The 15,438-nt window shown below is 36.4% G+C and overlaps 1 protein-coding gene across 5 annotated transcripts in view; it reads right to left on the bottom strand.

The window, feature by feature from the left end:
- COL11A1 (collagen type XI alpha 1 chain) overlaps positions 1–15,438 on the bottom strand; it is a 272,785-nt gene that overhangs the window by 74,844 nt on the left and 182,503 nt on the right. For all 5 annotated transcript variants that reach the window (XM_081948969.1, XM_081948972.1, XM_081948971.1 and 2 more), the window contains 4 exons: positions 11,835–11,942; positions 10,951–11,040; positions 9,776–9,829; positions 2,649–2,756 (listed from right to left, as the gene is read on the bottom strand). In XM_081948969.1, the coding sequence (XP_081805095.1) occupies positions 2,649–2,756; positions 9,776–9,829; positions 10,951–11,040; positions 11,835–11,942 (360 nt within the window). The remainder of the gene's footprint in view (positions 1–2,648; positions 2,757–9,775; positions 9,830–10,950; positions 11,041–11,834; positions 11,943–15,438) is intronic.

Here is a 15,438-nt window from a genome sequence, read left to right as displayed (position 1 = left end):
GAAACCTATTTCCAGGTTTGCTCAGCTTTGTTCTTTAAGTCTTTCACAAGATTTTCTCCCTGGATCTATTTTAGCAAATTCAGTGACAGCATTCAGATTTTTCCCTTCTTGTTCATTCAGTCATGATAAGGACTCATACATATGAATTGCAGAAATCAGGATGTCATACCGCAAAAGAGTTTAAGTCGCTTGGTAACCATTGTCTGCGTTTCAGAATTTCAATACATCTTTATGATACATGCATTATAAATAACAGACCAGGAAATAGAAATAAGAATACAAATAACATGGCTTCCTAAAGATTGCAGACAGAAATCAAATTGAAAATATATGAAAGAATAAAAAAAAAACCCTAACCATACAAACAAAAAAACCTGAATACCTTTTTTTCCCCAATTTTATAGCTAATGTTATAAACGTTACCCAAATAAAGTAAGTAATTCAATGTCAGTAAGAGAGGAGAGGGCATGAAATGGAGTATTCTGAAATAAAGCACAGCCGCCTGGAAGACTGAACAGGAGCACTGCAAGGGTCCATTTATATGAAGAAATAGAGACAATGCATTTATTTCAGAAACAAGGAATTGTACTTGAATTAAATGTGAGCAATTAAGCAGTACTAAATAAAGCCATGTTAACTTCATTTAACCAGATATCTCATTAACTTGAGCTCTATTGACCTCTTATGAATTCCAAGCTCTCTTCCTCCACTGATATGGGGCTATTGACATAATCTCCTATAGTTTTTCACTGTACTGAATTCAAATATCTGTAGGAGAGTGGACTCATGCTCCTGACTCATAGGATCCTACCATTTTATTTTAATGTCAACACTATGCTGCTATCTAGTTCTCAGCCAATACTATAGGACTAAGGGAACTCTTGATATAACCATATTCTGTATGAAATTAGTAGTGAAGGATGATCATTTCTCCCAATTACATCAACCCATCCCATACAGTCAGGCAGGGAGGACATGCTGTGGATTTCATCAAAGAATTCTGACTGACATGATCTAGGAAGAGATCCTTCTCTGCCATTGACCTAGCCCTTTGGAACATCTTAACCTCAGAGGTGAACCAAGCCCCTACTCTTAGGATCTTCCAGAAGAGCATCAAGACCTTCTTGTTCTGCAGCGGGGTCTAAGAATGTTATTCAACCCTATGGATGGCTGGTGGATTGAGGGTAGTCCCACCACCTTAATAACCTAATAGCTTTGTTAATTGCTTAAGTATGACTTTTTACTTGTATATTTTTAACCTTGTTTTAACTCTGTTTTTAATCACATTTTTATGATATTGTTTGTAAGCCACCTAGAGTCACCCAGGTGAGAGGGTGGTGCAGAAATTTGATAAATTAATAAAAAATAATAGCTTACAAACATGCATCATTTTTTTCATAAATTGAAAGTAAAAAACAATATTTGAAATGAAAACCAATAATATGAATAAAGAGAATTTGAAAGTTTTGACCTAACTCAACCATATTTGTGCGCTTATCACTTCTTTTAGTTATGACCTTTAGGCTTCTTGTTTTAAATAGTTCAAAGAAAGGTGTAATATGATAATAATATTTCTACCTACTGAATTTTTGACAAATGGACAGAAACAAAAATGTCATTTCATTTGAGGGGATTTTTTTTGGACAAACATGTATCAGAAAAATTGGAGGTTTCTTCATAAATGAGATGTTCAGAAGTTGTTTAAATGGTAAGATCTACATCAGAAAAGTAGATTTTACTGTAATATTTTTAGCACCAGTCAAATAAAGTCATTTTTACACCCATGTATTACAACAGAATTATATACATTTTTAAAACATACTACCACTTTTCCTAAGCTATTCTATATAGTACTTTGATTATCCTTAATTTCAATGCTTGATGAGCCCCAATCAATACTTTTTACTTATAAGATATATTGGAATTTTCTGTAAGGAGTAAAAAAAAGATAATAGAAGTATGCAGTTTTAATTTGTATGGCACAATTTTAATAGTTACAATTAAGCACTCATTTATCTTAATACTAACAATGAATTTGTAATGTAAGATTCACATGAAGCACCTGTTATATTGAATTCCAGGAGTCTTTTTATCCATCAATATACATTTTCATTTAAGAATAAAATCAATTAAAAGTTTATTTGTCCAGCATTATAAGTAATTGTTCAACATTCCATTTTGAGTAATCATTAACTTTGCTTGTATCAGAAAGCTATAAAAACAATGGATGAGAATGCTAAATAGTAAACAACAAGCTAGACATAGTAGGAATAACTTTCATGAAATATGATAAGGAAAGAAAAAATAAATGAGTGCATTAAAATAGAACAGGGCACTAAGTTTAAAGCAAACCTACATTTTAACAAAATATTTTATAACCAAACACAGCCCTTATTGTGTTCATAATTATCAGTTCTGCTTAACCTCTTTCCCTAGGTTTTAAGGGTCTGATAAAGTGTACCAAACTGTCATAGAGTTTAATTAAATTTTTGCAGAACTCTGTTGTAAATACTGTAGAAAAGGAGTATGCCTGGCACATATGCAATAGAAAAGTGCTGGAGTGTGAAGAACTAACATTAGCAAATATGAAAGGTAATAAGTTTTATAATATCATAGTCTTAACATGTGCTGTCTTCAGAATCACTTACCGGGCCTCCCTTTTCTCCTGCAGGGCCTGGGGGACCTTGGGGCCCAGGACGTCCTGGTAAACCAATCGGCCCTGCTGTTCCTGCTGGGCCACGTTCACCAGAAGAACCCTTGCATGTAAAGAAGAAGTAACAGCTTATTTTAGGACTGATGTACTAAACATTCGTTCATTTGTTCATTCATTCATTCATTTATTCTTTAATTCATTTATTCATTCATTCCTGCAAAATGCCTAAATCTTGGGGACTTCTATGGCCTAAGAAAAAGGAGCTGTCTTACAGAAAATCATGAAACTTTTGAACCATCCATTTAAGTAGTATCTTTTTTGATTGCTAAAATTGCTCACGGGCATTCCTAAACTTTTAACTTGACATCCTGCTAGGCTGGGATAATTGGCATGGAATGGCATTCTGTAAAGGTTTTTATTTGTGGCAGTAAGTGCTTTGCATTTTAGGAAATCTTAACAGTCAAAAGCAAAATGATATCATATAGTAAAAAATTAAATGAAGACAAACACTACAAATGTAACCATCAGAATCTGTACCTTTTCAACATCATTTTTTTAAAAAAAAAAAACCACTTCTGAGAAATGACCATTTTTTCTTGAGCCATAAAAAGCCACTAATTCCTGGAACTGGTTTCATATCATTCAAGAAGCAATTCTATTAGAATTTATCAGGCAGTGAATATTTTAGTGTTACTTTCTACTTCCTACACAGAGCCACCTACATCTGCCACTCACAATTTTGTTACTGCAGAAGATGACACTCACATATCTCAAAACTATAGAAGAATTCTGAAAATGTTTGCTAGAATATAGACCCACTAAAAAGAATCCCACCCTACCTCTATGAAGAATATGCTAAAATTACAAATACTTGGCCTTATAGACGTCTGAATTCATTGAAAACCAGTTACTATAATGAATGCTCCCCCCCCCCCCATTAACTCTAGAATCTGCTGCAGGTAAGAAAAACAAGCAAACTTCCACAGCCCCAATTCATTCTCCACAGAACCTATACTCTCTACCCTTGTCTCCCTCAGGGAAATACTCAAATTATCTGCTTTCCTAGTAAAGCACATCTGAATATATGTAAACCAACGGAATAGCCACTATGAAAAGCCAGCAATCACCTTAGAATTCTAACCTCTAGGAGTGAGAGGGGAGCGTTTATCCAAGCAAAACCAAAGGGAGTTTGGTTCTTTCTGTTTAAAAAACATTGGAGGTCAAAAAAGAGAGATCAGGGTGAATTAAAGAGGTGCTGGAAGACATGAGTGGAAGAGAATGCTGAAAAACATTCTCTAAAAGGGAAATATTGGGAGTCAGGGATTAAAAGAACACCCAAGGGAGCTGGGCTCCTCATGAAGTGAAGAGGTAGACTTTTCTGGTTTGGAGATGGGGGGGTTGGCCAGGTTCCACGGCATATGATAAAGAAAAAAACTTACATCCATTGTAAAGAGTTTCACATTGGCTTCTTGGGTAATGGAGGTGAAAGATGAGAGTAAGAAACAAAGTGTGACTCTATTGATTTTTCTTGACTGCTCAGCAGTTTTTGATTTAATTTTGAAAATCCAGGAATACGTTTTAATTACAAACTGTGTCCACTCTACAAGCACCAAACACACCCCTTTTGGAAGAAAGAGACTTTAAAATTTTCGTGCACATTCTGGTAACTTGGGGGTTTTAACAACTGCCTGTAGGGTAGGTAACTTTAGAAATTTCCTTTAAATCAGGACTTTCGAACCTGATTGGATGCTGAAGGAACTCAAGAAGATCCCTTTAGACTTGTGCTAAAAACATTGTTCTAGCTGTCCATTTATTTCTAGATGAAATATGAAGTACATTTAAAGCCTTACAGTATATAGCTGGAGTCCACAATACTCAAGAGAGCAATTATTTCTGAATGATTCTTCCTTCGGTCATTAAGATCATCTGAAGAAGTTCACTGCAGTTGCTACGATATGTCATGGATTTGTCTTTAAACCTGGAACTGAGCTTTCTCCGTTAAATTACTGAAATGTGCTCCATGTTGCATTCACAGGAGTTTACCTACAAAGATACTTACTACAAATAAGTCAATAATTTTACAGCCCCAAAATTGGGTTTGGCTTATCCACATATTGACTTACCTAGGAGAATATATGGTAATATTTTCAATAGTAAGTGTTCACATATAAGCCTACCGGTGAATAAGCACTCTTTTATTTTTAATTAAAATACCATAAAAAATATGCCATCTGCAGATAAACCAATTTTGAGGGTTTTTTCCCCCCCTTGGGGTTTTTATGAGTACTAGATTTATTTATTTGTTAGATTTATGTTCTACATTTGTGCTTAGGCGCTCAAAGTGACATATGTAATACTATCTCTTTCTCTTTTTCTTCACATCAAAAAGCTTGTCAATTCAGAGAGTGAGTATGACTGGTCCAAGATCACTTTCAGTGGCTAAAGGTTAAGATGAACCTAGGTCTCCCAATGTTAGTCCAATATCTTAACAACTATACCATACTGGTTTTCATTTTCGGTAGTCTTGATAAACCAATACTGTCTTTAAAGTACAATAAATAACATTTGCTTCCTGATTTTTTTTCTTTGACATAGCTGATTGCATGCTTAGAAAGATCAAATCAGGAACAAAACAACAAAGAAATAGGACCAAATTTAAATATTAACTTGGCATGATTCAAAAACATATAAAAATATTAATATTGCTTTGTTTTGATTGGGACCCCCAGAGAGTGAGAATTAAATTTCATAGCAATTACAGTCTTAGCCCATAGAGGTTAGCTTTTATGTTTTGTTAGCTATTCTGTTTTTGGTGGAAAATGTGCATATGTTTAAGGCTTCAAAATCTGCAGAAGATATCCTAAATTTGAAGGGAGAAAGGGTTTGGGATTTATACTCTGATCTTACTATTGCACACTTAGTGAAGTTCTGAGAGTCTGCTAATATAGAATCACAAAAGCATAATGTATATCAATGTTTTTTTTAAAGGGATCCCCTCATAGGCTTCTGGAAAATCAAAACTATGTGTTACATTTTGAAGATATTTGCAAAAATTTAAAACAATGTCATGCTTTGCATTATTACTATTATTTTTAAAAATAAAATCATGAAAATTATTTTATTTGTGTTAATATCTAATGGACTTAATGTCTTTATTTTGACATGATTCAGTAAATAGTTTTCAAATATGTCAATTTAAATTTTAATACAATAGCTATCAATAAATAAATAACCCAAATAAACACAAGCTATTTGGGCGGGGGGAGGGGGTTCCAATATTTTTAAAAGTCAGAAGAGATCCTTAGAGCAAAAAGACTAATTCACATGCATATTAAAAGTGTTATAATCCAACCTGGGTTAAATCTTATTCTGCTGTCAACTAACAGTCAGCAGAATATGAAAAGATAGAAACCAGGAAATTTCTATTGTCGAAATAAGGACAGTCACCATCAGGATTTAAGCTGCACTTCTCTTCAGATATTTCATTTCTGAGCTAATCCTCCATGCAGGAATGAATAGCAACTGGAATAGTTGGTTCTTTTCCTGCCACCACTCCTTTGTTAACAATTCCCACTCTAGCCGGCTGAGGAAACCAGGGGAAGTTTGAAGGGGAAAGACTCACCTCACCCTTGGTTTGGCTAACTACAGAAAGGGAGAACAAAACCTTTTGAAGAATCTACATCTCAGTCAAGGTGAGGCAGGTGTTTACAAGGCAATTGGTCAACTCCAACGTTATTAAGGGGCCGTGGTGGCGCAGTGGTTAGAATGCAGTACTGCAGGCTACTTCTGCTGACTGCCAGCTGCCTGTAGTTTGGCAGTTTGAGTCTCACCACCTCAAGGTTGACTCAGCCTTCTATCCTTCTAAGGTCGGTAAAAGAGGGACCCAGATTGTTGGGGAAAATATGCTGACTCTGTAAACCAGTTAGAGAGGCTACTGTAAAGCACTGTGAAGTTGTATATAAGGCTAGGTGCTATTGCTATTAAAAGGGCCCAAAAAGAGAGAAAGTTCTACACACCCAACACAGTTAAAGAGTTAAAGAGATAAAATGTACCCTCCCTAAAATTCACAAGCAACTCAATTTCCAGCCTTTCTTGAACTCCTCCTCCAAGACTCCAACCATCATTTTCATCAAAGGACCCCAACATTCTTCCTGTTCAAAACCCTAATAGAACCCATTTCTTTTTTCTCTCTTGACTTTCAGGAGCCACGTGACTCCCTAGGGCCGTGATGGCAAGAGCCCTCTGCAGGCATGCGAGCCATCAGCCCAGCTCAGCTCTGCCGTGTGTGCATGCACACTTCCTGCTGGCCAGCTGGTTTTTGGGTCTCTGCCATGCAGGGTGTATATACAGGGGGCATGGCACATGTGCAGGGATCACATGTATGTGTTGGGGTAAAGCACATGTAGGGGGTTGCGCACACATGCACAGGGATGCAGAGTGCACATGGGAGGTCATGCGGCATGTGCGGGGAGCAGGGCGCGCAGCGAGGTTGTACACATATTGCATTATGGGTGTGTGTGCCTGTTTGCTTTTGGCACTTAGCACTGAAAGGGTTAGCCATCACTGCCCTAGGGGCACCTAAAGCTGGTTTAGGGCCAGCTGCTGCCCAGTATAACTATTTTTACATGAAGTGGTTTAAATACCCAACATCTATCCTCTGGAACCAAGGCACCTATGTTAAAACACTGTGTTTTGAACAAGCAAAGGGTAATCATCAGTATCACATCCTATAACAGACAGCTGTGATAAAAGGACCAGCCAAAACCATTGTTTTGACAAATAATGGTTATAATAGTGGTATGCCGATAAATGCTAGCTGCCAAACCGAGGATGGGCTTGCAAGGTTCTACTCTCAAAGAGCCTGCAAAATTCCCAAAAATTTAACAATAGGTTCTTGTAAACTGGGAGGCATCAGCTCATGCACATTATTAAGTTTCTTTTCGGTGATTGAAACTGCTAATCCGGGAAATTATTTGAGAATAGTAACACTACTGCCTGTAAAAAATGCATTCGCTTTGAATTCCAACACCCGGCAACGCAGCTCAGAAAGGATCTGACTTTTGTCAGGGGCTCTTACAGTGCTAAATAAACAAAAAAAGATGCAAAACTCATAGATGTCAGGGGACACCACAGACAATTGTGTCATTCTTTCTGCATACAATGCCAGGATGGGAATATTCTCCAAGGAGGAGTCACGTGACCTAGATCCTTCAGAGTTCCACATAAATAACCTCATTTTCATCTCAAAAACACCACAAACAAATTTATTCTCAGAGACTTCTGTATGTGAGAGATCCCTGGTGATCTCCGAGCTTGCTCGGTTTCCTGCAGACATTTCATTACCCTAACTAGGTAACATCATCAGTGATAATGGAACATCTGCAAGAAAACTGTTCTGACCCAGCTCCCAAAATATGTTAACTCAAAGATTCTGTTCTGTAAGGAGAATGAGGCAGGCAGGAACTGAGGCAAGGCAGGTTGAAGCTAACACAACCTTTATTAACAGTTTAACACGGCAAAATGTAAGGCAAACCTCGAACCGGCAAACAGCAACATTTGACAGCTGACAGCCCTTTTATACTAGAGCTGTTAGATGCTGAACTGATAGAATGGCTGCATCCTCCCACCAGCTGGCTGCTCGCATCTCAACCAATCTGGGGCCGGCAATGATAGTCAATGGCGTCGTGGCCTCGAGCACTTAACAGATTCCTTTATTAGGAGCGCCAGAAGCCCCAGCAAAAGAAGCCTCAACGCAGGCTAATAAGTCCAGCAGGGCAGAAGATGAATAGTTTTCCACCCACTGCCTTTTATCCCAAGATAGCAGCAGTAGCTCTTCCTTCCCAAGGACCGGCCCACAGATTTCCACTGCTCTCCTCTCCTCTGCCTTCTGCACATCTGCACATCAGGCACTGGACCTAGCTGTTCCCCCTCTTCCTCATCAGTCACCTCCAGACCTTGGGGCTGTTGACTCTCCATCTGACAGCTGACAGACAGCCTAGGCTCCTCCTAGGTCTCTCTCTCTCTGCCAGTTCCATTCCCTCTTCCCCCTTGGAGCTCTCAGGTTGCCTTGATGCTGACCCTGACCCCCACACCTCTTCCTCCTCCTTTGATTCAGCTGCTGGAAGGGCCCACAACAAAAACAAGCAAGTTCAGAGAGCACCAAAGATCCCTCAGTTCAACCTTTAGCTGCAAATATTCTCCTTTATTTCTGCATGCAATTGAAGGATATGCTACACACTGCCTTAAGTGAAAGGGAGATGCCTAAGCTGGTCAAGAAGAAAAGACAACTGCACATCCTGAAATATATTCCATATAGGACCCTCGCACTGATTCTAGAAGAAAACCTCTGCTTGCCCCTCCCAGCTGCCATTTGTCCAGCAAAAAGCAGTTTGTAGTAAAGAATATTTGCGGGTAAAAAATTACAGGAGGGAGAAAAGTAGGATTTCTGACATGAATCGACACCGATCTATGATCTGGAAGTGTGCACCAAAGTCTGGATCAGGACAGTACGGCTGCTCTTTTTCTATCGCTTTGGAACAAAAAAAGGACAATTTAAGCAGATGCCTTCTGAAACCTGAATCACCTAGTTTGTAATTTGGCCCTAATATGCACGCAATTGGGAAGCAAAAGAATGCAGGAGGGAATTCTCTATCAGTCTCTTTAATAGACCTTGTTTTTTAATTTCCTCCCACTAGAGGCAGATTCCCCCCCCTTTTTTTTCCCCCTACCTTGAACTATCTAACGAACAAGAAAAAGCAATTTGCCCCCTGCAGCTAACAGCAGGTATGACAGAGGCCAACACATTTAAGTTTAGACTTTCTTCTTCTTTTTATGGACTTGTTAGTTGCTGTAATTACTAGGAAACTGCTATTGACAAATATGAACGACACGTTATCCATTTATATAGTCTTTACAAGCATTTACAGGCACACATCGCAGCATGAAAGAAATAAAAAGAGATGGTGCATGTGTACATACAAACACACACACTATGTGTACATGTCAATATATCAAGATATACAGACACATATACATATAGAGAATGGGGGGGGGACAGAGGGGGGGTAATGAAATAAATGAAAAATGTCATTGTAACATAAGCTGTGGACACATCCTACTCACAATTGGACCAGGTGGGCCTTGAGGACCTTCACCGCCTTTCAGACCTGCTCCACCCTATCAAAGGCAATTATTATTATTATTGTTGTTGTTGATGATGATGATATATACCACAAGGCATTGCAACACATATTTTAAAACTTCTTTCTATTGGCATTATTTTTTTATGGGCTGATAAATAATAAGATAATAAAAATAATCAATAAAATAATAATAAAATAATACAATAAAATAATACAATAATAATAAAATAAAAAATAAAATAATACAATAATACAATAATACAATAATACAATAATACAATAATACAATAATACAATAATACAATAATACAATAATACAATAATACAATAATACAATAATACAATAATACAATAATACAATAATACAATAATACAATAATACAATAATACAATAATACAATAATACAATAATACAATAATACAATAATACAATAATGAAATAATGAAATAATGAAATAATGAAATAATGAAATAATGAAATAATATAATAATAAAATAATATAATAATAATAAAATAATAAAATAATAAAATAATAAAATAATAAAATAATAAAATAATAAAATAATAAAATAATAAAATAATAAAATAATAAAATAATAAAATAATAAAATAATAAAATAATAAAATAATGAAATAATGAAATAATGAAATAATGAAATAATGAAATAATGAAATAATGAAATAATGAAATAATGAAATAATAAAATAATAAAATAATAAAATAATAAAATAATAAAATAATAAAATAATAAAATAATAAAATAATAAAATAATCAAATAATCAAATAATAAAATAATAAAATAATAAAATAATAAAATGAAATAATAAAATGAAATAATAAAATGATAAAATAAAACAATGAAATAAAATAAGAAATAAAATAAAAATATAATAATACATCTCTTTTAAGCCAATTTTTAAATTAATATTCAGCTTAATGTATGATTTACATTGCCTATCTCCTAACAATTCCTTAAGAGTCAATGAAGCCTACAAATGTTTAATTGATAATGTTTAAAGCAGTGGTCAAAACAGGGATCTCAGTTTGGGACCTTCATTGACCGATGCACTGAAGAACCAAATCTAATCACCATGGCATCAATGCTGCTTCCCCCTCTTGGTGATTAACTCATTAGGGCCCTTCTTGTTTTACCTGAGCTCCTGGCAGGCCTCTTTCTCCTGGGAAACCCCGTAGTCCTGCAGGCCCATCTTTCCCAGAAATGCCTTGAGGACCTGGATCACCCTAGAAAAATAGAACAAATAGTCTTTACTGAAAGTTGGCCATGAAAGTCCAGTTTTCAAAACAAAAACAGGCAGTTCATCAATGAACCATCACATACATTGCAATTCTAATCAATTTATAGGTAAATCTTGAACATTGTGTCAATACAGGACAGAATTTATGATGTTTTAAAATGTGCTTCTGAATCAGAGGGTATTTTATAAGTAAACTACATTAACATGATCTCGTTTTTATCACAGTGGTAGTTACTATGTCATACTTCCTCTAGTTTATATTAAAACATGGTGAATCCTTTATTTTCAAGTGCAGCACCTCAAAATCCAAAGCATTAAGGTTCGCCTTTGAAGTTTTCAGGGGAAACTGTAGCACAATTAATTACATGGCAACCAAATGATTACCTAGTCTTTCCGTTCAAAATCTTTGCTCTGTGAAAGTTCACGAGCTTGCTTTCTTTGAACTTTTGAGACTCTTACAATGTAGACCTTCCATCGTGTTAAATTAAGAGAGGTTTGTATGTTATGGCAAGCAATTCTTCACTTGTGCTAAAAAGCAATCCAATTTGTTTAGCCTCACTATGATCTTTATAGTTGTCAACTGAAAAAAAGAATGTGTAGGATCACCAAGTTGAAAAGGATTAGGGAAGCTGTTTATTTCAATTCACTGTTTAATGCAGAAATTGTAAGGGCAGAATGCAGCTACAAATCCCAGGCAAAAGACTTGATGACCAAGTACCAAATGCATTCCATAAGTCACTGTATACGTTTTCCCTACGTTTCTGAAAAGTGAACATATACCTTAGCGCCTTCTTTTCCTCCAGCACCAGGAAGTCCTTGTTCACCCGGTGGCCCTGGAGGTCCAGGGTGACCTCTTTCACCAATTGGACCCGTCTCCCCAGTTGGACCCTATATCCAAAAGCATGGCATTAATTATTCCATAGTACAATTCGCTGTTCGTCACTTTAAAATAAAATGTGTTTAATTAACTCCCATGTTGAACTCCAATGTTGAACTCCCAAGTTCGAAGGGGGTTGAATCATCTAAGAATTAACATCCCTCCAATATAATTGTACTAGGGTAAGGTACTGTGTTTTCCTGAAAATAAGACATGGTCTTATTTTCTTTTGATCCCTGAAATAAGCACTTGGCCTTATTTTCGGGGAGGTCTTTTTTTTTTAGGTGCAGGAGGCACCGAGCGTGGACACCTCATGGTTGCTGCTGTGGTGCAATATTTTCAAGGAGCACTTATTTTTGGAGGAGGGCTTATTTTAGCGCATGCGCTCAAAACCTTAGTTGGGTTTATTATCTGGGGAGGTCTTATTTTCAGGGAAACAGGGTATTTACCTTCTCCTTCCTCCAGAACGATAATAAATGGTTTGATGTGTAGCTGGTCCTCAACTTACGACTTCAATTGAGGCCAAAATTTATGTTGTCAAGTGAGACATTTGTTAAGTGAGTGTTGCCCCATTTTACAACCTTTCTAGCCACAGTTGTTAAATGAATCACTGCAGTTCTTAAGTTAGTAACATGATTGTTAAGTGGATCTGTGATAAATATGAGTCAATTGCCAAGTGTCTGAATGTTGATCATATAACCAGGGGGATGCTGCAATAGTTGTAAATGTGAAAAACGGTCATAAGTCACTTTTCTCAGTGCCATTATCCCTTTGAATGGTTACTTAACAAACTGTTGTAAGTCAAGGACTGCAAGTACAAAGGATCAGCAGACAAAGAATAGGAATAGGGAGAAATATAGTCGCTTGGCAACTGGCTCGTATTTATGACAGTTGCAGTGTCCCAGGGTCATATGATCAACTTTTACAACAAGCAAAGTCAATGGGTAAACCAGATTCATTTAGTAACTGTGTTACTAACTCAACAACTGCAGTGATTCACTTAAGAACTACGGCAAGAAAGGTCATAAAAGGGGGCCAAACTCACTTAAACAAATGTCTCACTTAGCAATAGAAATTTTGGGCTCAATTCTGGTCATTAAATCAAGGACTACCTGAGCATAATCAGCTTTCTCTCTACCTCTTCCTTATGCTCACTTGTTATAGTTTAAAAAACTTCTCTTAGGGGTGACACTATTGAGCTGCGAAGTCCTGAAGGGAGATAGGTCTGCTTGCTTACCATAGTCCTCATGTCTACACTATTCCTATTCACCAAAAACCCCACTAACATGATACCTATGACTTTTTATGCAGCCAGCATGGATGCAACGTGCTAGAATTGGCAAATAGAATATTGTTGTTAGTTTAGCAAAATAGAAACTCTGTGCAGATGGTGTTAGAGTATAATTCCCATCAACTCTGAATACTGGCTATGCTTATTTGAGATTATTCAATGTCCACTCTAATTATGAATGTGAGTTAGCACACATGGATACACTGTTGAAATTGTCTTGGGGAATACAGGCAGCGTAGTCTAAGTATTCATGTAGACACTTTGAGACAGAAATAGATGCCATCTATGACCTGACTGACTGCCCTCACTTACTTGTAAATAGATTTCCTGAACATTGTGAGATAATCCAAATGTAACTCATTGTTCATAGGTATGCATTAGAAAAATAAGAACTGAGGACTACCTCTTCTAAAGCATACTAAGCAATCATATCTTTTTTTGCTCATAAAGAAACCATTCAAAGGAAAGTTCAAAGGAAATTGAACCTAAAGCTTTGCTACAAGAATTTTAATTATTGTTATTGAAACGTTAAGCAGCCATCTGAAACATCAACACAGACTAATAATGATACAGCTGTCGATTTTTTTAAAAAAACCAATGAACAATGACCCATGTTTACACCCCAAATTCGTTGTAAACATAGAAGTATGTTGCGGAATTCAGTTCATAGATTGCTTCTGGTGACAGCAGGTAGCAGTCTTAACAGCACAAAAAGAATATAAACCTTGACATGGAAAACAAATGTAGGGGATATTCAGGGATATTGGTATACAGCTGAGCTAAGACTTCATTTATCTTTACAAACACAAACACAGCATGATCACACATTCCAAATTAACACAAATCTTGGTCAATGAAAGAAGCAAGGGAAACAAAAAGATGTTTCAGATAAAATTTACACTTAGTAAGATGCCTGCTGTCTCACTTCAATGAACTGTTTGGTTGGGGGGGGGGGGACGACAAAGCTGCATGGTGTTTCACTGTATCTCCTGTACTTAAACTGTTCCTGTCATTAAAGTGGAGCCGGAAAAAAAAGTGGAAATGTCTGGTTTCTAAAGCAATGTTTCCAACCTGGAGCCTTTCAGAGTTGCTAGAACAATAGTTTTCAGAAATATATGATGAGCCCAGTCAGGACTGTTCCCAAAATTATAGCCCCAATTTTGTTGGAGGACCAGATTGCATGGCTATTTTAAAGGATAAAATGGTTGGTATAACTAAGTTTCTGAGTCTTAACAATGCTCTAAATTCAAGATACTAATTTCCTGTGAATCTTCATTTTTCAGAAGCTCAGTTTGAGGAAACCTCACCCATTCCAGAATACTTTAACTGAGCTTTTTGGGGTTTCTATTGGTTTATTGGTTTTATTCATTTCAAGCTCCACTGAAATTAGCTCACTTCTTTACAAAATGTTTTGATATTGTAATTTTATTCTAACTCTAGCAAAGGAATATCATGTTCGTTGATGGCTTACTATGAAGTAAAGCTGTGAATTTCCAGTACAAAATTATTCTAGATAACAATGGCTAAGTCTCCAACTTTGATAGGACTGCTTTCAATCCACCTAATCTGAGTTTGACTGGCAGAGATCAACTCCTTTTCCCCTCCGTGACTCCAAAATCCTCTGTATTGTATTCCCAGTGAAATCCTACAGGCTTTCTAGGAAAAAAGATCTTTACCGCTGTAAATTCACACAAGAAATGAATTAAAACCTTTGATATATTAAATTTTAAATATGTATTTAAGATGCCTCATTAGGGCTGTACAAAGCTGCTTTGCTTGACCATGATCACAGCGGATGCAGAGTGGATATCACCATGCATGTATATATTTCGCCATTTGGGGAGAGCTCAGTAGTCCTCACTTATCAACCATAATAGGGAGCAGCAATTCCATCACTAAGCAGTGTGGTCATTAAGGACAATGTCACGTGACTCCATTAATTTACAATGTCAATTCTAGCTATGGCCGTATTATTTCAGACCAGGCAAATTCATATTGTATTTTAGAGATTCTGATGGTGGCAATCTGTTTACCAATTGTGAAGATCATAAACTGCCCTTGAGGTGTACTTGGAAATGAAATATAGAGTTGCATAACAGTAGAGTTAAATGAGCTTTTAGAGCTCATTCTAATTCTAATTGCCATGTTTTGGACAAACAGCAGCTCATTCCAATAATAATTCCTAGATGTTTTCCCTGGATTATATGATAAGAACA

The sequence above is a fragment of the Natrix helvetica genome, assembly GCF_964273705.1.
Source record: "Natrix helvetica genome assembly, chromosome: 3".
NCBI classification, from domain to species: domain Eukaryota; kingdom Metazoa; phylum Chordata; class Lepidosauria; order Squamata; family Natricidae; genus Natrix; species Natrix helvetica.
The sequence above is the reverse complement of the archived record's forward strand: the minus strand, read 5'-3'. Positions and strand labels throughout refer to the sequence as shown.